General features: G+C 42.2%; 1 protein-coding gene across 3 annotated transcripts in view; it reads left to right on the top strand.

The window, feature by feature from the left end:
- TANC1 (tetratricopeptide repeat, ankyrin repeat and coiled-coil containing 1) overlaps window positions 1–20,472 on the top strand; it is a 262,094-nt gene that overhangs the window by 163,204 nt on the left and 78,418 nt on the right. Inside the window, exons 5-7 of one of the 3 annotated variants that reach the window (XM_056110165.1) lie at window positions 4,540–4,644; window positions 18,281–18,411; window positions 19,436–19,622. In XM_056110165.1, the coding sequence (XP_055966140.1) occupies window positions 4,540–4,644; window positions 18,281–18,411; window positions 19,436–19,622 (423 nt within the window). The remainder of the gene's footprint in view (window positions 1–4,539; window positions 4,645–18,280; window positions 18,412–19,435; window positions 19,623–20,472) is intronic. The other 2 variants (XM_056110166.1, XM_056110167.1) reach the window with 2 other exon arrangements.

The following is a 20,472-nucleotide window of genomic DNA, read 5'->3' on the forward strand; positions in this document are numbered from 1 at the left end:
CTGACAGCATTGAGACCTGTGTATTCCATGTTATATGGTCCTGCTGCGGTGGAAACTTTTGATCTGGGTTTTTTTTTTTTCCTGGAGTGACATTCCTCTTTTCTCTTTGATGCCTGAGTTCTGTTTTTCAACCCATTTTGGTGACATTCTTTCAGGATGGGATCTTTTCTTGATTGGTGATCCATTTTGGTAGGAGGTACTACAAGAAGACTCACAGGAGTGTGTGTGTGTGTGTGTGTGTGTGTGTGTGTGTGTGTGTGTGTTGAGTGCAGACTTTATGGAAGTGTGGTTAGTCAGGAGCCTGCAATTTCTTTGAGGCCATATTCTAAACTGAGGAGTTTTTATGTCTTTTCTCTTAGCAAGTTCCCTGGAGCGGAATGCCCTCCTATATTGCAAGCTTGCTATGAGCGTTCTCACATGGGAACCCATCAGGGTTCCACCATCTTACAGAATACCTTTTGTTTTTGTTTTTGTTTTCAGTTTAGCTTTCAAGTGTGGCTCTTGAGACAGCGTAGTTATAAGATTCAGCCTTTCTAGAGAAAATTGCAGCCACCAGGATGAGGGACAGATGTCCCTTGACTGGGAGAGGGTTTCTGTGGCAGGCAGGGTGAGGAGAAGGTCATTGTCTGACTGGATTTTATTTGAGCTGAGATCCTAATTCTCTGTCCCACCTCAACCCCTGCCTGGACTTTCAGAGGTGTCTGGTGTCTTGAGGTTTCCCCTCCCCCTTCCCTCTAGTTCTCCCTGTTCTTTCCCCCTCAAATTTTCTGGCATTCTTAACCCATAGCTCCTTGGCAGTCTGTTTTCTCACTTTCAGAAGCTGGGTTACTTGCCTGTGTTCATCTCCTTTCCTTGTTGGTCTTTCTGAAATCCCTTTACTGCAGTTTTATTGGTGTTTTGAGAGAAAATGAAGGCAAATGAGGGTTTATCTGCTATGTTTGATAGAAAGCGCACACAAATTCTCTAATGAGTTATTGAGGGGGAAAGAATAAAATCTTTGTAGTTATACATTTATTGGGTTTTATTGCCTTTGAGGTTCAGCTGTTTGTGTGAAGCAATTTAAATAAAAAGGATTCCATTGTAGAGTAGTTTAGTCACTTCATAATATTTCAACTAGTTAAAGTTAGAGGAGATGAGAGACAAGAACAAATAAAAGATTTCCTGACTATATAGTGAAGGAATATGGATACTTAGATGGTGGAAGATTTCACTGCTCTGGCCTTCTTTATGGGTTTTCTAAAGTTTTCTAGAATTGCATGTTTTATGTAGATTTTCTGGTTGCAAAGTGCTAAGTGGTGGTACATTACACGAACTGAAAACCGTTTGAATTTTTTCTTTATGTGTGCCTTGAGACACTTGTTTAATGGATTGGAGAAAAGGGCGTTTGGGGCTGGAGTGATAGTACAACGTAGTACAGTGGGTAGGTCATTCGTCTTGCATGTGGCGAACCTGGGTTTGATCCCTGACATCATACGTGGTCTCCAGAGCACCACCAGAAGTAATTCCTGAGTGCAGAGCCAGGAGTAAACCCTGAGCCTCGCTGGGTATGACCCAAAAATCAAAAAAAAAAAGAAAGGAGAAAAGGTGTTTGAATTAAATATGTGTGTATTCTTGGCTTTATTTGCTGTGGTTCATTCTAGGCTTTCTTTAGATGGAGCATCACTGTTCACTGAACCAGACTAGCCTGGCTTCTACTCTCATGGATTTCCTTGTACCTTCCCTCCAAAAAACAATCCCCCAAAATACCCTTGTGGCAGGAGGCTCACATTTAGTCTTCTCTGGACTTATTGCCACTGGAGTTGGGGAGGGTGGGAGGGGCGGCTGCATCTGAACCTCGGTCTGCCCCACTTCAGACTCTGCTTTTAACACCTTACTCCTACATGTTATTCTTTTTATCACTAGTGGTTGGGCTCTTGAACAGAATACATCCATAAGTGAGTAAATGAATATGGATGCTTTCAGAGGGCTCTGGGTGACATTGGGGTTTGGTGTTTCAGCCACTCATAACCACATTTTAAGGTAGCACTTAGGGAATATTTTTGAAGGGCATATGTGATGGGTAGATTGGAGCTTGGAAGTAGATCTATTTAGGTTTGATGCCACTGTTCCCTGAAGAATTAGGTGAGCAGAGACTTACAGATATCTCTTAAGGAGCATTATTGTTGATTGGTATAGTTCAAGTCACTACACAATAATAATAATAATGAGCTCTACCTTCCCTAAGTTCTTTAATTGGAAAAAAACAGATAACAGGAAGAGATACTAGTGATTTTAATGATTATTCTACCCCACAAGGATTGTGTTGGAAAGCAAATGTATAGAAAGATTCTTGTACTAGTCCTAGTGCTTCCCCTCTGTTGGGTCTATCTAGGCCCGTCTGTGTGGTTTCAGTCTCTTCCATAGAAAATATCTTAGCTCCTCCCACCCTCTTCTTGCTTATCTCTCCCCACTGCACATATTTTTATAATCCCTTTCTGGGCTAGAGAGATACCCAAAGGGTGGGTGCATGCTTTGCAGGTGGTACTCGTGGTCCTTCAGGTACCATGAAGAGTGATCCCTGAACCCACTGCCAGAAGTACCCCTTGAGCACCATCAGTTTTGTGCCTTCCCTCCAAAAAAACAATCCCCCAAGATACCCTTTGTGATGAGGGTAAATGCATTATGAAAACATCCATATGACTAAACTCTACATAATCCCGTTTAAAACCAGTCATTTTAAAGTTTGAGAAATTACTGCTCCTAATCAAGTACTATAAGCTCCTTCGATAACACAGCCAATTGTAAGGTGTGCATGCATGTTGTGTGTTAACTGCATGCCAGTTGGGCAAGTTTCATAGTGCTGTGGGTTTTGCAGTTAGCCTTTAGATGGCAGCATCTCTCACCATAAGCTATATTCCAAATGCAAGTTCTTGTAGTGTAAGATGTTTGGCGTGGGAGGCTGCTCAGAATCTGCCTAAGTCACCCCCCCCCCCCCCCGCCAGTGTTCTGTAAAGGAGCCCTTGAGAGGGATGGGGATGTGACTGGAGGCTGAGCAGGAGGAGGACCATGGTCCCTGTCTGATCCACCCCCTACCTCACATTCCCTTACAGATATAAAGTACCTGTCTCTGTTGCTTTCCTAAAAGCTTACTTTAAATATAAGGCAACTAAAGCAGTCAGGTAGAAGATTCTGGACCAAAGTATAATGTGATGCTTAAAGGATAGGCTGCCTTGTAGGGTGGGGGTGTTTAAGGCAGCTTAATTTAGATAGAATTCACATACCATACAATTTATTCTTTATAGTGAAAAGAGTAATTTTTAATACATTCACGGGTTGTGCAACCGTTGCCACAATTTTCAGAACATTTTTATTATCCTCCAAAAAGAAATTTCCGATTCCTTAGCCATCCTCCTAAATCCATATACCCCACACTCCAGCAGCCATTCATACTTTGTTTCTATAGATTGCCTATTTTAGACATTGCTTTTAAATGACACTATGTAATTTGTGGGTTTGGGGGACTGAATTCTTTAAGTTATCATGGTATTTTCCCATCTCATCCACATTGCAGAGTAAATCAGCACTCGGTTTCTTGTTACTGTCTACTACTATTCCATTGTGTGAAACATCATAAACATAGGGAATATATTATTTGGTTGTCATCAGTTGTTGGGCGTTTGTCCAGCATTAATGGTGCTGCTATATCATTCATGTACAGGTTTTGGTGTGAACACACATCTGTGTAGATGTGGAGTTGTAGCATATGATAACTGGATTTAGCTTTAGTTTTCCAACGTGGCTGCATTTTTATTTTTCTACCAGCAGTGTGTGAGGGCTCCATTCTGTCTTGTTAAGAACTCTAAGCTTTCCTTTGATAATTGGGGTGGAGAGAGCAGTGAGAGAGATGAGTACGAGGCTCTCGGGTCTCTCGGTTGCACTTTAGGCTGGCTGCTGTGCATATTTGAAGACAGCCCTGCCAGCTGCCAAGAAAGCGGTCATCTTCTCCGCCACACAATTGCCATGCGTCACCGGGCTGATAAATGCCTGCGTTCTGTGGCTACTCAGAGTGTGTTGATATTATGACTGGCTGCTCGTAATCCTTGCCTCCTGACTTTGGAGATACCAAGCAACCCAACTGTCTTTGTCCTAGTTAGAAAAAAATTCCAAATATAAAAACTCTTTACCACAAGCTGCCCAGGTTTGAACATGTCAAAAATTACTGACTTGACATACACGGAAGACAGCTGTACAGACTTCACAGGAAAAAAAAAAAAGAAGCAGCTTTTGTTTATGTCAGAGTTTACATTTTCGAAGCTCAGCTTACCCATGTCTTCTTTGGCAGCACAGACTGGACATTCCCGAGTCTGTGCTGAAATGAGTGTGTGTGTGTGTGTGTGTGTGTGTGTGTGTGTGTGTGTGTGTGTGTGTTTTCAGGGGAGGGGAAGGGGCCGGCTCTTCCTTTAGACATATTTGGGTCTTGCTGAGGACACACACTGTACATTCTGAAGCTTTGTTTGCATCTGGAAAAAATTAGCCACACTCAGATCTTTCCCACTACAGGTCCCGTCAGGAAGCCCAAGTATGTGGAAAGCCCCAGAGTGCCCGGGGATGCAGTTATAATTCCGTTCAGAGAAGTGGCCAAGCCAGCAGAGCCCAGTGAGAATGGTAAGAATATATTTTCAGTGATTTCTCCCTCCTTGAAGATTTTTGCATAATGGCCCTCCATTTGTCAGTGAAATTTGAGTGCCTCGTGCAGGAATGCCTTACTCAAATGAATGTGTTTGGGAGGGTGTTTTTCTTCGGGCAGTTACCAAGGTCTATTAAGCTAATATAAATTCTTGGAATTATGTGCAGAGTAGAGGAATAGCTCGGTGCATGTACATTTTGCCAGTTGAGTTTTCTTTTCTTTTGATTCTGGCCTCCTGACATTGAGGGAACAGGAAAAGCCAGCCAGTGTAGTACTTCCAAGACTGTTTTGTTTTCTCTATACCATCATTTTAGAATTTTTGATAACAAAATTTGGCCAAAAATTAGTTGATCAAAACTTAACAGTAACCACCCTTCTGAAAAGCATTTGGTAGTTTTTTAAAAATTTTTTTTAACATTTAAAGTTATTTTTAGAGAAGTTAATATTTCTCATGATGACCATTATATCTTTACCTTATATCTGGAAATGTCTGTAACAGATATTATGAATTTACAACTTTTTATAAATGTACTGGGCTGAAGTGATAGCACAGCGGGTAGGGTGTTTGCCTTGCATGCGGCCGACATGGCCGACCTGAATTCGATTCCTCTGCCCCTCTCGGAGAGCCCAGCAAGCTACCAAGAGTATCTCGCCCGCATGGCAAAGCCTGGCAAGCTCCCCGTGACGTATTCGATATGTCAAACACGGTAACAAAAGTCTCACAATGGAGACGTTACTGTGTCTGCTCGAGCAAATCAATGAACAATGGGAGGATAGTGCTAGTGCTTATAAATGTATTGATAGTTGGGTTTAAGTCCACTAAGGAACTTGCCTGTGTTTGCTCCCTTTGAGGTGTGTGTGGGGGGGAGGGAAGATGGGGGGCACGTAGGGGCCCAATTCACAATGTGTTGGTCCTTAATTCCTTAATTTGTATTTTGTGAACTTAGATCCCTTTTCTTCCCTTTCTTCTGCCCCCCCCCTTTTTTAAAGACAGAAACATAATGAATCCTGGCCTGTGGCCAGAGAGATAGTACTGCAGTTAAGGCACTTGCCTTGCATGCAGCCTACTGGGTTTGATAATATGGTTTCCTGAGCACCTCTAGGAGTGACCCGTGGGCATAGTCAGGTGTGACCCAAAACCCCCAAATAGTAGTAATACTGACCTTTGTGGAGATGTGTATTTTGCCCTCAGGTGAACACAAAGACTACTCAGTAATGCTACAAGAATATTTAGGCCAGCTCACTTTATTTCCTTTTTGGCAGACCTGACATTCTTCTGCCCTGAGCTGCAGGTGGTGAGGGGTGCTGTTTTTTTCATGCTCTTACCACTGTGTGCATGTCTTATTACTGCTGCTGGCTGGTGGGAAGTTGAGCTAAAATTAGGACGTAGGGAGGGGTGACTAGAGAGATAGTATACCTTGACTGCATAAGATATATGTGCAAGATATAGTATATATCCATTAAACTGTCCCAACTTTAATTCCCAGGACCCTATAAGATCCTCCTGATCAGTAATTAGGAGTGATTCCTGAACACCACTGGATGCGGCCCCAAAACTAAAAGGAAGAAAACCCATGGCATGTAGAAAAGTGGCATGGATACTATTGATGAGAGTAAAGTTAGAAGTTGGCAGCCAAAGATGAGAATCAGGAAGACTTGCCTTGCTGATCACTGACCCTGGTTCAACCCACTTATGATCAGTAGAGACACCTAAGTGCAAGTCCAGGAGTAAGCCCTGAGTACCACTGGCTGTGACAAAAGGAAAAATTGGGGAGACAAATTTGGGATGGGTAGAAATAGATGAGTCAGGAGCAGGCATTATGGTCACAGAAGAAATACTCTTGCCTCTTTCTTGGCATTAATTCTACCCTTTTTCTTTCTGTGCAGTTACTGTGTGTGGTTTAAGACCTATATCCCCCCTTGGAGTGGTGCTGAGAAGGGGGAGGATGAAGAAGGGAGAGTCCACAAAAAGTGTCTGGTTAGGGTCCTCTTAGGTGTGAGTTCTTGCAGGCTGGATGTTCCTCTGGCAGTCCCATCTGGCCTCTTCTTTCTATCCCAGGTGTTGAAAGGGCAATAAAAACCTGTTCCTCTGCAGTAAATATCAGTAATCGTATTTTCAGAGTTGTGTGTCCATTTCAGAGTAAACCTGCCCTCATTCCCACCTGCCACCCCCAGCCTTTGAAGTTCCGGTAGGTTGGTTATGCTCCTGGCATTTTGGCTGGTCTCCACTCCATGATGTAACTAACCTCTTCCTCCCTGGCTGGGAGTATTGTTGAGATCCTCTCTAGAGTTTAGGACTCCCCTGGGGTGAGAGTAAGGGAGGGATTTAGGATTTTTATTGTGCTTAGAGACAGTTTAAATGTTTCCTTCATCAGCTTTTCTCCCTTTGCCCAATGTAAAATTGACTTTCTTGAGGAGAGGCTGCATCATCATCTTGGTTACTGTCTGAGCAACATTCAAGGACAATGGCTGATATGGCTGGGTTCACCTGCAGTTTTGCATGCACCCTCCCTCTTGAGACCTGAGCTGTGGGATTCAGCATTGTCCGTCTCCAAGGAGACTAAAATTATGACATACCTAGGTTGTGCCTGTGAACCAGAGTTTCCATTTCGCTGAACTAGTGAGCAGGATATGTTCTCCCTCTTGTAGCTAGGACAGGAAAAGGTATAGTTCATGTTTGTGGACTCCTGGCCAGGGTTACCACAATGTTGGTGGACGACCCAACAGAGTTGTCTGTCATTTGATGAGGAGGTGGTTGCCTAGTAGAATTAAAGTTGACAATTAGTAAAGGATAGTGTGTTTTGTAATTCCCAGGGAGCCCCTTAAATTTAAGTGGGGTTAATTAAGTCTACCATATTAAAGCATAAATTTTGTGTCCAGGTCGTTGAACCTAAAGGAAAAGCTGTATCAAACTAGAACTAATTAAGTTTTCATGTTAACTTCAGCATGTATAGAAGTATGATGGACAAACTCTTAATTCTTAGGTTTTAATATCAGCATCATCACTTAAGTTTTAATTTCAAATTCAGACGTATGTTTTCCATATTTCCTTTGGGAATTTTTAAGTCTTCGAGAGAGAAGCTTTTCTGGAAAGTGTCAGTAAACAATATGTCAGTATTTACTGAATTATTAAGGACTTTTTTGTAAAATGCTTTTAAATTTCATGTCAACTCTAGCAATATCAGGATCTTCCCAAGTGTTTGAAAAACCCTACCCAAGATAAATTGCAATCTCTTGTGGTCATAAAGCTCCCATAAAGTTCTATCTGGGGCTGGAGCGATAGCACAGTGGGCAGGGCATTTGCCTTGCATGTGGCTGACCTGGGTTCGATTCCCAGCATCCCATATGGCCCTCCGAGCACTGCCAGGAGTAATTCCTGAGTGCAGATCCAGGAGTAATGCCTGTGCATCACTGTGTGTGATCCAAAAAGAAAAAAAAAAGCTCCATCTGATTCTTAACTGTTTGAAATTTTAATCAGAGTGAAACAAAACAATGAACACTTTGAATTTGTCTATTAATTTATAGGCAATTGTACTTATATGTAGCTTGAATATTTTAATCATCTGGGAAATGAAGTTTATGATAGAAGTAGATTTTGTTTTACTGTAAGCTAAGTTTACAGTTTATAGTTTATTAAAATTTGTATTCACTTAGAAACATCTTTAAGGAAAGACATTTTACTTTCTCAGATATTTTAAAATATTTTTGAAAAGTGGCATTTTCTACTTGGGCAAAAAAGAGTGACTTAATAGGGTTCTCAAAATGCAATTCACTTTTCCTGTCAAACTTGTCCCAGTAAGCTGTGTATCACACAGAGTAAGTTTTTCACAAATAAGCTTACTCTTGCTAGACCAACATATGGTTGGGGGGGCGTGAGGGGGTGGGGTGGGGAAAGTGCCACTTATAAAACAATACTTCTGCCTTAATGAAAAAAATTTCAAAAACCCAAATTAGGATTTTTCAATTGTCATAGGATCACAGGTATATTTCTTCGCATTAAGGGCAATCATAATCCATTTAGGTTTGCTTCAGTCTATCATTAGCTTGAGCAAGCTTTGATGGGGAGGGGTGAGAAAGTTTTAGTCTCATGAGTCATTGCCACATGAAGATCAATCTCAAATATGTTGAAACTTTTTTTTGGCAATCTGGTTCAAAAGTAAAGCACATATTAAACTGCAGAATAATTAAATGTAATAAAACTTTGGGGGGAAGAATGGGACTTATTTTTAATACATATGCCTAAGTACGTACATTTCTGTTATTCCAGACATCCAAAAAGATATAGTGAATGTAAAAAGCATAAATAATAAAGATACCTATCAGACTAAGAAATGCAACTTTGGCATTGAAGAGATAGTACAGGGGTTAAGACACTCGACTTTCTTGTGGCTGATCCTGGTTTGATCCAAGCCACATTATATGGTCTCCCAAGCATTGCCAGGAATGACCTCTGAGCACCACTAGATTTGCACCTTCCTTCCCGCCCCCCCCACCATCCAGCGTAATTGTATTTCCCCTTCTTTCCCAAATGGTAACCTTGCTCTTATGATTTAATTTTCAGCTTCTTAAAGTGGCGATGTACCTTTTAGTCAATGATTGAATAAGGTTTTAGGAAAAAGTAGCGTAGTAAAGGGATATACTTGGTTTATATGTGTTAAAGAGAGATGAGTATTGGTCATGTATATTCCTTTGAATAAATAATCACAGTCTTGTGCTGTTAAAAGCACTATTGCATGCTACTTGAAGTTGGTTCTCAAGCATAGGACACTCTTTCTTCAGGAAGACTTAGTTTGGTTAGGGATTAAAGACCTGTATACAGAATGACCGTGATAGAAGGTAGGAAGTAATGGTGACTAATCCAAGCTGTGTGATGAATCCAGTGTTTATGGAAGTTCTCTACATGGAAGGACTAATGGGAACTGTGTCTTAAGATTTCCTGAGCCACGTGTATGTAGGATTGCATGAAACAGGAAAGAGACTAATGATTAGGAAATGATCTTAGAAATAGGGAAAGGGAGATCTCAAAATAGAACTGGTTCCAGAAAGAAGAGGTGATGAATGGGAAGATTTCTTAAAGAATTACGAGGACCTAGAAGTCATATGAGAAAGGTAATGCCTAGGCTTGAGGTTTCTTTAAAGAGGACATGGAGGAGGGGAAGTCCATCTGCTTAGGCTCGAGTTCAGTTTCAGGTGTGGTGAGTTTGAGACGTTAGAAGTATATCTAGGCAAAAAAGTGATTAGTAAACAGTAAAAAAATCAAATGGGGCTCAAGAGAAAAAACAGGGGAGATGGAAAGATAGCTTAAATGGCAGGATTACATGACTGAAGCACCAAGTTTGACCCTTGGCACTTCATGGCCCACCAAGCATTGGTCAGTGTGGCTCTTGTGACCCTGGTTCTATGAGGCCTGAGCAGCATCTCATGGCCCGGTAAGAGAATTGTCAAACCCTCTCAGCCTGGCCCAGATCATTCTCTGGGAGATCACCAGCCTCCTGATCACTATTTAGGAGCCCTGGCAAAATGAAAAGAATGTGAAATTTTCTTAGAAGGAACCTCATAATACTTACTAGGTGATTAGACTAGGAAGGTTATTTGAGAGAAGAGGATTGAGAAACTTGTATTTTATTCATGAGCTGTTTCATCCTTGCAAATAACTGCAAAGGCAGAAATTTTCAAGTAAATTTGTTGAAATAATTTACTATTATGGAGACAGTTAGTAAAGGGGGTAAGGCACTTTTCTTGCTTGTGGTGGACCCTGGTTTGATTCTGAAACCCACATATGCTAAGATTCTAAGCACCTCCAGTAGTGACCCCTAAGTACAGAACTCGGGGTAAGAACTAAACTACTGCTGTTTTAGGTCTCGAAAGTACTATGTCTTTCAGGATGTTTTAGATGGTAAACATGAAGGAGTTTAAGTTGTAGATAGGTGATAAGGAAATAAAATTGGTGAAGATCCTTCATATTCCAGAAGTAGGGCAAGTAAGGAAAGAAGAGAGGTCAGTCACTAAGTGGAGATGTATATGCAATTATGGTTATTTTTAAGAAAAGGGAGCTTATGTTCTGAAAAGGTGAGCTGTGGACTTCTAAGATTGTTGAAAGTATTCACAGTCAGTCAAAACATTTTTCATAATGACATTGCAATGATGATGCAAAAGTAGTTAACAGTTCTTGATGCTTTAGTCAGTAACAGGTGAAGGTCACCACCACATACTTGTGTCGTAAATAATAATTTGGGCTAGAAGAAGGTTTAGGCACTTCCCTTGCATGCAACTAACTCCAGTTCAATCCCTGGTACTACACAATTTCCTCTGAGCACCACCAGGAATGATCCCTGAGCCCTTAAAACAACAGCAACTAATAATATTCTGTAAAGGTTCCTGACAACATACTGAAATTACTGAATGTAATATAGGTCTTGACTCTTAAATATTCATATCTTACTTTGGGGGCGGGGGGTTGGATCCCAAGCAGTGATCTCAAGTACCAAGTGTCATCTTCTCTAGAATCAAGTATGGGGACTCAATGATACTCAGCCTACCAGACTAGAGGTTTCAGTGCTAACGCTCAGTGTTGCTACGCTGGTTGTTCCTGGTAGTGGAGATCACCATGACCACCTTGAGGTGCTTGGGGGCCTTGAGAGATCAATGCTTGAGTAACCAGGGTATTCAGGGACTTGCACAAGCAAAGCATGCACCTAATCCCTGCACTCTTTCCCTCACCCCACCCATCTTTTAAATATTCTGTGTGATGAACAGGAAGTACTCTGAAGTTGGAGCCACATGTGCAGTTGTCTGAATTGCAAGCCGAGCAAGTCTTTTATTTTTTAAATAGAGCATCAGTTTTCCTTGAAAGAGTAGCTCATAACCTGTGGTTATTCAGAATTGAGTATTTGACATACATTTTCTTCAAAAGGAACAAAATGAGCATGCCATTTCATTTAAGAAAAAAACTGACAGGATTAGTTGGCCAAGATAAAATTTGACCTTTCAAGTGAAAATTAGATTTTGGGGAATTTGCATCTGTCACATTGAACTTGGTGGCCTCCCATGACTTTTCTGTTGAAATCTGTGGTCATATTAATGACTGTGATATTTTGGTGGTGTACAATAAAATGTGCCAACCTCTGCAAGATCTGCAAATCCAACATTTTCCAAATGATCCAATATAAGATACAAAATCTTACATGGATCAAAATACGTTTGAAGCATGAAAAAGGCCATTGGATTTGACTGTAACGAAGTACAAAAAAGTTCATTGATATGGATAGAGTTAGCATTGGAACTAACCTTTAATAAATTGCTGTCTGTCAGGTTTTGATGAGCTGTTGAATTAATGTCAGCTCCCTTTTCATCTGCATGTCTTTCTGAGGCCACACTTCACATGTTTTAGCCAAAAGAACACATCACAATAGACTGAATACAAAAGCAGACCCAAGAATACAGCTAACATCTGTGAAGTCAGAACTCTTAAATAGACTCCCCAAAACCCCTGAGCATCAAGGAACTATCATTCTGCTAAGCTCAAGCACTGTTGGTTATGATGACTATTTTTAAAAATGTAGGGACCAAGCAATAATAGAGCGCATAAGGTCTTTGCCTTGCACATGATAGATCCAGATTTAATCCCCAGCATTTCATTTGGTCCTCCAAACTCTGCCAAGAGTGTTTTCTGAGCAGCCGGAGTGATAGTACAGCAGGTAGGGTGTTTGCCTTGCACAGGGCCAACCTGGGTTAGATCCCTGCCATCCCGTATGGTCCCCTGAGCAATGTCAGGAGTGCAGAGCCAGCAGGAACCCCTGAGCATTGCCAGGTATGACCCAACAAGCGAAAAAAAAAAAAGATCCTTGCATGCAGAGCCAAGAATAACTCTGGAGCATCAGTTGGCATGGGCCCCCAAACCAAGTAAATTTTTAAATATTTAGAGACTCATTAGGTAGCTCACAGGACTACAGCATTTTCCCAGTATCTGCGGCCTCAGATTTGATCCCCAGCACTGTACGGTTTCCCAGGCACTACCAGGTATAGCCCTGGCCATCCCTGGCCACTGGAGAGGGCTCCCCTTAAAAAAGTGTCAATGTAATATATAATCATTGATAATAATATATATTAATGTATTTTTTAATATATATGTTTAAAACTAATGTTTTAAACTGAAGAATAGTTTTTATTTAAAATATGATTTAAGAGTTGGATATGTGGGGCTGGAGCAATAGCACAGCAGATAAGGCGTTTTGCCTTGCACGCAGCCGACTCGGGTTCGGTTCCCAGCATCCCATATGGTCCCCTGAGCACCACCAGGAGTGATTCCTGAGTGCAGAGCAGAGCCGGGAGTAACCCCTGTGCATTGCCCAGTGTGACCCAAAAAAGCAAAAAAAAAAAATTGGAGATATAATTCAGCCTAGAGTATTTGCCTTGTCTGTGTGAAACACATGGTTCAATCCCTCACACTAGGGGTAAAAAATTTTCATTAATGTCTTGGGGCTTGGGGGTTCTGAGATTGAATCCAGTACTGGTACTGAACCCAGTGACTCGTCCTGGGAAGCAGGAACTCTACTGCTGAGTCATGTCCCTGGTTCCAGGTTATATTAAAATAAACTGATCCACACTTCTAAAACTCTTTTAATTTTCATGATTAAGTGTCAGCCAGTATAAGCCAGAGTTATTTGGAGTCCTCAAGTTTTAAGTAATGAGTGCTAGAAGGTTTTAAGACTCATACTGCCTAGAGGACGGAAAAGAAGAAAGAAAATAAAAAAAAATATATCCAGATACTGGTCGCTAGACCTGAGGGGATAAAGTTTAGTGGCAGGATGAATGAAGAGAAAAAGAGATATTTGAAAAGGTAGGTGATTTGTTGACAATTTCAATATGGGGCAAATAAGTCAAAACTCTTAAAAGATAATGTGAATAAGAGCTATGTGATTGCATCACAGACTAGATACCATTGTTGACAAAAACAGATCAGCTTTATGGATAGATGCTCCTCTACATGTACTAATTTTGGAGATCCCAGAGGGATGGGGCACAATGGTAATTTGAAAGAAGCATCTGGAAAGAAACAGGAAGATACTCGTTGAAAGGTCTGGAAGGCAAGAGGTTATAAAAAGTAGACCAGAGGAGCCTGGGAAATAGTACAGGATTTAGGGCACAAGCACGTGCCAGATACTGATTCTGCCTCCGCATCACGTGGCCACTGAGTGAGTATAATCGCCGAGTGGGTGGAACCCTGGAGCCGAGTACCTGCTGAGCAGCCCTGCTGGCTCCCTGCTGGGCAGCCCGCTGGCTCCCAGTACAGTGGGGCCCAGGCAGCTCTGCATACTTGGGCGTAGCGTTGACCCTTTCGGTCTGGTTCTCCAAGTATCACCAGGAGTGGCCCTGGATCTCTGGCCAACACTTGGGAGTCCATTTCCCTCCCTCACCCCGGTCCACCTTATGGCAAACCATATATTGGTAAAGACAGAAGAAGGGGTACTGTAATATCTGTCAAGTGTTTGCCTCATTTAACAGGCTTGATTTTTTTTCTTAAGCGAGAATTCTGATTCTGGCTTGGTAACTGATTAAGTTGTTCAAGGTCAAGCATTGCCATTAGTGCCCACTGCTCTCCGGAGTTTGAAAGGAAAAGAGCAAAGGGAGAGAATTCTCTTGGTGGAATGATTTTGGTTATCTCCAGGGACCCACAGCGTTCTAACAGAGTTTGGTATTAAGAAGAGACGGTGATTAAGATGATAAATAAAAGCAGTAAGTGTGAACCAAGCAGAAAAAATTTGGTCAGGAAAAAAAGGTGTGTTGTTTTGAAAGAATAGTGAGTTTAGAAAAAAGATCTCCAGAACTGAAATTATCAACAGAAAATTGTTTTTTTTTTAAGGCAAGAGAAATGTAAGCGCACTGTGAATGCATGAAAACAAATTGAAATCATTGTGTGAAAATGAGCTCTTACTGATAAAGTTGGTAAAAAATAATGGCTGACTTTGATGCAACACCTATTATCGCAGATGTTTGGTTTATGAGTGTTTCACAAGTTTTAAACTTCACTATCTATAGGAAGTGGGTTGCGTTCACAGATGAGAAAATTGAGGCTTATAGAGGTCTACACTAAGTCCAGAATAGCTTTAACATGAAAAATGGTTTTTCTTTTGAAGCTGCAGGGAAGGACATGAGGATGGTGGAGGATTATAAGGGCTCACATGACTTGCTGCTGTGATGGAGGGAATTAGAGAGCTATTTATATGGATTGCATATGAGGTTCATGTCCAAAATGTGGTCCAATAGTTGTGAATGTCAAAAATGATAGGAAGTGATCCAAGAAATTTCCCTGCCTTTCTTCACATAGTCATTCCATAATAGTATAACAGATGATTCCATGAAATCATTCTCAGGAGGAAAATCACTCTGTACTTGCTTAATGAAGTCTGGGGAGTGTGAAACCAATTAGTCTCTTGGCTCCAAATTTAGCCATCCTAAATTCTTTGGATATTTAAATTTGAGAGACAAAGTATTGCTAAGAGATGTATTCACCAGCTCCTATCTCTGGTATTGGGTGGGTTACACCCATCATTGATGAGTGATTAAATATTAGCTACGTGAATGAAAATGTTCTGCCTTTAGAGTATCCAATTATATTTTGGTTTGGGGAGTGTATCAGAGTTAGTCTTAGCGTAAAGAAAATTGCGCCTAACTGTTTAAATCTCAGTAGCTGGTGATGATTTTAGAAGCAGAAACATTTGAGCATATCAGTGTGAGCTTCTAAACAACTCAGCTCTCCCCAAATGACTCACTTCATGCAGGGTTCTCGTGCTAGAATAGTTCAGTGAGAGAAGGCTCTGAGTGGTCAGGACGGAAATGTGACTGATTTGACATGGATTAAGAAATTCAGACTGAACAGGTTTCTGAGGGAAAGATTTTTCAGAAGATTGAAAAATAAGAAAAGACAGCTGGGAAACCATTGGAAGAAAAATTACAGTGGCTTAACGGATGCAAAACCTGAAAAATGAACATCTGTGCATTCACTTTGAACCCAGTGAGCGTTTTGAAATTTTGGTAGCTGCAGAGTCTGGGTTGAACAGTAAAGAAAACAAATTAATCATAAATTTGGGTGTTGGTCATCAGTTCAGACATTATACCTGGTATTGACACTACTTCCCAGCGTGTCTGAAGGGGTGGATGACAACTGTTTGGGCTATATATTTTTAAGATACTTTAATAAATCCTTGGGAATCTGCAGTATCTACTAGATGTGGTGGAGAGGCAACGGTGATGGGTGGGGTACCCCCTTTCCTCTCCACAGCCCTGCACTGGATCCAGGGTCGCAGAAGGAGCCCCATTCAAGCCATAGGGGATGGCCTTGCCTGTTGTCAGGGTAAATTCTGTTGCTGCCACGCCTACGCAGCTGCTATCTCTATCTCCACAGCAGCTGCCAACTGGGAGTAGTTCTGGCTCTCTCCCCAGAGTGTTTCAGGTTGAACCAGAAGTTAAACATTCTGGGGCACAGTCACAACTGGATTGTGGTAGAGAGATTGTTTCCAAAGGAAGGGGGTGTGGCATAGAGAAACTGCTGAGCTCTGCCCCCTCACCCACTTCCTTGCCTTTCCATCTGTGTCCTGTCCTCTCCTCTGGTTGGGCTGCCTCTTAAGCTAAAGCAGTGGCCCTGCCTGGGCCTTGGGCGTGGGCAGGTGGCACTGAACAGGCTCTGAAGTGAGCTGGCGGCCGGGGTTGTAGGTGTGCCTGGGCTGTGCTGATTTGGTTGGGTTCCTGTCTCCTTTCTCAGGTGTCCGGGTGTCTTGAGGATCAGAGTGTGGTTGGAGATCTCTGGTGGGAAAGGGACTGTAAATAGTGGCATTGAGAGTTGGGGGACCCGCCTAGGGTGGCTCCTTTCCCAGTTGGTTTGGGGCTACACTGCTTTACAGTAGGAGTTTAACACTATTGATCCTGTAATATCACAATTCTTCTTACCCAGAACTGTTAAGCCTTGGGTACCTTACCCCTATGATTTCCTAGAGTCACAAGCAGTATCCCAAATGGACAAACAACCCTTCACACTCCTATACATAGCCTTTTGAAAAAAGGCCAAGAGTGAGGGTCCTTTTCCTTCCCTGAAGATAAATCCCTTGAAATTTCCCTTGTAACTGCCATCTTGGGAATATTACTTAGCAAAACTGATAGGCAAGTGAGGATGAAAATTATGGTCTTCTTATCTGTGTTCATATTTTTTATGTGGTTTCTCAGAAAAAGCAAGGTTCACATTGAGTGTTGGTGGTTTTATTATAGATTGAAAACTCAAAATCCTTTATTATCTGTAGATTTTCAGATTTAGGCTGATAAATGTAGACAACCAAAAAAAAGATAAAACATTAAGTGATTATTTTGTAGGTTACTTACTGTTCTTATGTATTCAGACTTCTCGGAGTACATTTGCTTTATACATTATTTCCTCTCCTGATACATGCCAATTTAGAAATGTAAGTGAGATGTTAAAATCATGCAAATAAGTGTAATTTAATACACACAGGGGCTCTTGAATCTAATGTTAACCTATGGCTTACTATTGAAGTCAGATACAACAGTCACATTCTTTTACTTGCAAGAAGTCCAATGACTGGTGTTGAGAAGCCCTCAGAGGGGAAGAGCATCCGGTATGCCCTGTGGTCTTCAGGTACAGTGTACCTCTGGTATTGCCAGGGTGCACACACACACACGGCAAGGTGTCCTTTTCTACATCTCCTGTTTACTGAGGTTTTTACTGCAGGACTAAGGATACCACATCCTGGCATTCAATGCCAGGCGCTGAGTGACTATTTGGGTCTTGTCTCTTGGGACACATTTCACTGGAATTTAAAAATCTTCATTTCAATTTGGGCTCCTGTTGATTGAATTTCTGGATTGTACCCCAGCATCCAAATAGCCTGGGTCTCTGCCCAGTTGCCACTTTGATTTTTACTTATTTTACTTCGTCTTTTAGCTTTCTAAAAGCTAATTGGCCACAAGTGGTTTTCTTTAAAGTTAAGATGAGAGGGCTGGAAAGGTAGTATAAGCGCTAAGGCTCTTGCCTTGCCTGCAACCAACCCTGGTTCCATCCCCAGGTCCACATATGGGGAGCTGGGGACTGAATTTAGGGGTTGTGATCTTTAGGTGTGACCCCAGACCCGTCCAAAAATAAAAATAAAAATAATAATAATTAAAAAGGCTGGGAATTGTAGCTCATACCTTGCATATGTGAGGCTACAGGTTCAATTTGCAGCACTGCAAAAGAATATAGCAAATAATAATTAAAAAAATAAAAGCAAGATGAAGCGTAGGTCCTTTATCTGCCCTTGGTATCTGAAGTATCCATTTTTCACATGACTTGGAAATGGGATTTTGCTGTCAAATTATGATACTGTTCCTTTGATTCAAGCCAAATATTTCACTCTCTGAACTCGGCGTTTCACTGGTATTGCTTTTTTAACCTGTCACAGCCTCTTAATTAGAATGTATTGCTTGAGGACAGGCAGCATTGTCAGACTTGTGCGTTTTATAAAAATATACAAAAGCACCAGACAAGCAGCTGTAGTGCCAACTCATCCAGATGCGATTCTGAAATTCCCGGAGGGGCATCTTCATTGTTTTCTTTCTTTGTTCCAGAAGGAAAGGCCGATAATGAACCGAGCTGTTCGCCGGCAGCTCAAGAACTGTTGACAAGGCTGGGATTTTTACTGGGAGAAGGGATCCCAAGTTCCACACACATAACCATTGAAGAAAAAAATGAAACCATGGTAAATACTCGAGGAAGATGCTGCCTTTCCTACCCGCTGAGAGAATGCTGAGGGACAACCGCCTTCTCCCCTACCTTGATGGGGGAGTCACTACTGTTCAGTCATTTGTCTGGGCTGTTGTGTTCTGAGAGTTATTTCATTAGATGTGGGTTGTTACAGTGGGGGGGCAGGGAAAAGCAGAATGAGGGCACAGGTCAGGGAATGTCCACTTTAACCTTCTGTCACCACCAGAGAAGAGTGGTCCTATGGACAAAAGGGCTCAAAGCAATCCCCAGTAAATGACATGACTTGCCTCTTCGTAGCACAACACTCTTTTCATCATCGGGCTGTGATGGTGAATGCCTTACTGAACCCTTTTAGCAGTTGAGATTTGGGTGGGCCAGTGCGGGGAAGAAGAGATTAATAGGAGATAGGGCAAAGACAAAATAAGATGAGATCAAATGGTTCATCTCACAGCGATCACTCCCCATCCCAGGGAGCAGCAGCCTTCCACTTGGGAGTCTGTGCGTGTGTACATGCGTGTGTGAAACAGTGAGGGCAGGGAGCACATATCCCTGCCAGTGTACTCACGAGGGGGCGTGCTGATTGCGAGGGCAGAGCCCACCAGTCTCCTCCCCTGATCTTGCCATCCATAAATCTCCAGGAATAGAGGCAGGTTGCTGTGCTGGTGACACATGAGAGAAACTGAGTTTCCAGATTTTTCATGCAGAGGTCAAAGAACCCATTTGTTTTCTGCAGCCTCTGAATGAAAGGAAGCCTTCCAGTTTGCTGTCTCTGTTTTATGAATGTCCATGCCCACGGAATGATTTCTAAGGTGGCTTCTTTAATGGAAAAAGAAAATCACCAGGGAGGGGGACAGAACAAGGCTATATTTTTCTCATAAAATTTGGAAGACTGTAAAGTCCCCAAGATGCTAAAGACCATTCTCTATTTTCCTGTGGTTAGTTTTCATTGTTTTTTGTGTCAAAAACGAGAGACTGCCCCTGCTAAGCCATGCTAACTCCTCCTTCCATTCATCTTACAGTGCACAACTCTGAGCCAAGGCATCAGTCCTTGCTCCACACTAACAAGCAGCACCGCATCTCCTAGCACCGATAGTCCCTGCTCAACCTTGAATAGCTGTGTCAGCAAGACGGCAGCCAACAAAAGTCCCTGTGAGACCATTAGCAGCCCTAGTTCCACCCTGGAAAGCAAGGACAGTGGAATTATAGGTAAGCAGCACACTGCTCGGGATCGTCATGGCTCCGTGCATCAGCCAGAGCCTGCACGAAGCGCTTGCATAGAGGGTGTTAGTGTGACCTCCGAAGGTCGGTCTGCCGGGCCTGTCCTCTCATACAGAGAATGAAGTGACCAGTCCATTGGCTTTCACGCATCTTGGTGTTAACTTGAGACTCATTAGGGTTTAAAAAAAAATCCAGATCAGAACTGGCCTGTGAAGTACAGCCTTCTTCCTTTCTCACCCATTAATTCTCTTGAGGGTGGAGATAGAAAGTCCCAGGGGACACTTAGCAGGCAGTGACATTCCTGCATATTGAGAAGCCTTCCCAGCCCATGTCAAGGTCAGTTATTTTCCCCAGTTGGTTACTCTCCCCCTCTTCCTCCCCCCCCCCCCCCCCACACACACAGGAGACTTTCTTAACTGTCATCATTAGTTTCTTAGAAACTTGAAGTGAAATGACATAGTCGTACCAGATCCCCAGATAACATCATTTTGCTCAGTCTCTAGTCTGGAATTATTTTTTTCTCATTGATGTTATGATGAAATGATGTTTCACAGAATGTCATTTGAGGACAGTGGTAGCACCATCTAATGACATCTCCATCAATGACAGAACACCTCTACAACTATGTCTGTTCATAGCTTTGGTGTGTCATAGTACACACTGTGACGTTCCCATGATGGAGCTGCCAACCGTAGCATGTCTCAGATTACATCCTTACAGAGTAATGAATAACTGTGATGCAGTGTTTCTCAACCAAAGTCTGACCATGTCCCCCTTCCAACCTTGTTTCTTTCCTATGGTCCCATTGTCCTACCTGATCGCCCCTCCTTATACTTGA

This window comes from Sorex fumeus, unplaced genomic scaffold, assembly GCF_029834395.1.
Source record: "Sorex fumeus unplaced genomic scaffold, SorFum_2.1 ptg000009l, whole genome shotgun sequence".
Lineage (NCBI taxonomy): Eukaryota > Metazoa > Chordata > Mammalia > Eulipotyphla > Soricidae > Sorex > Sorex fumeus.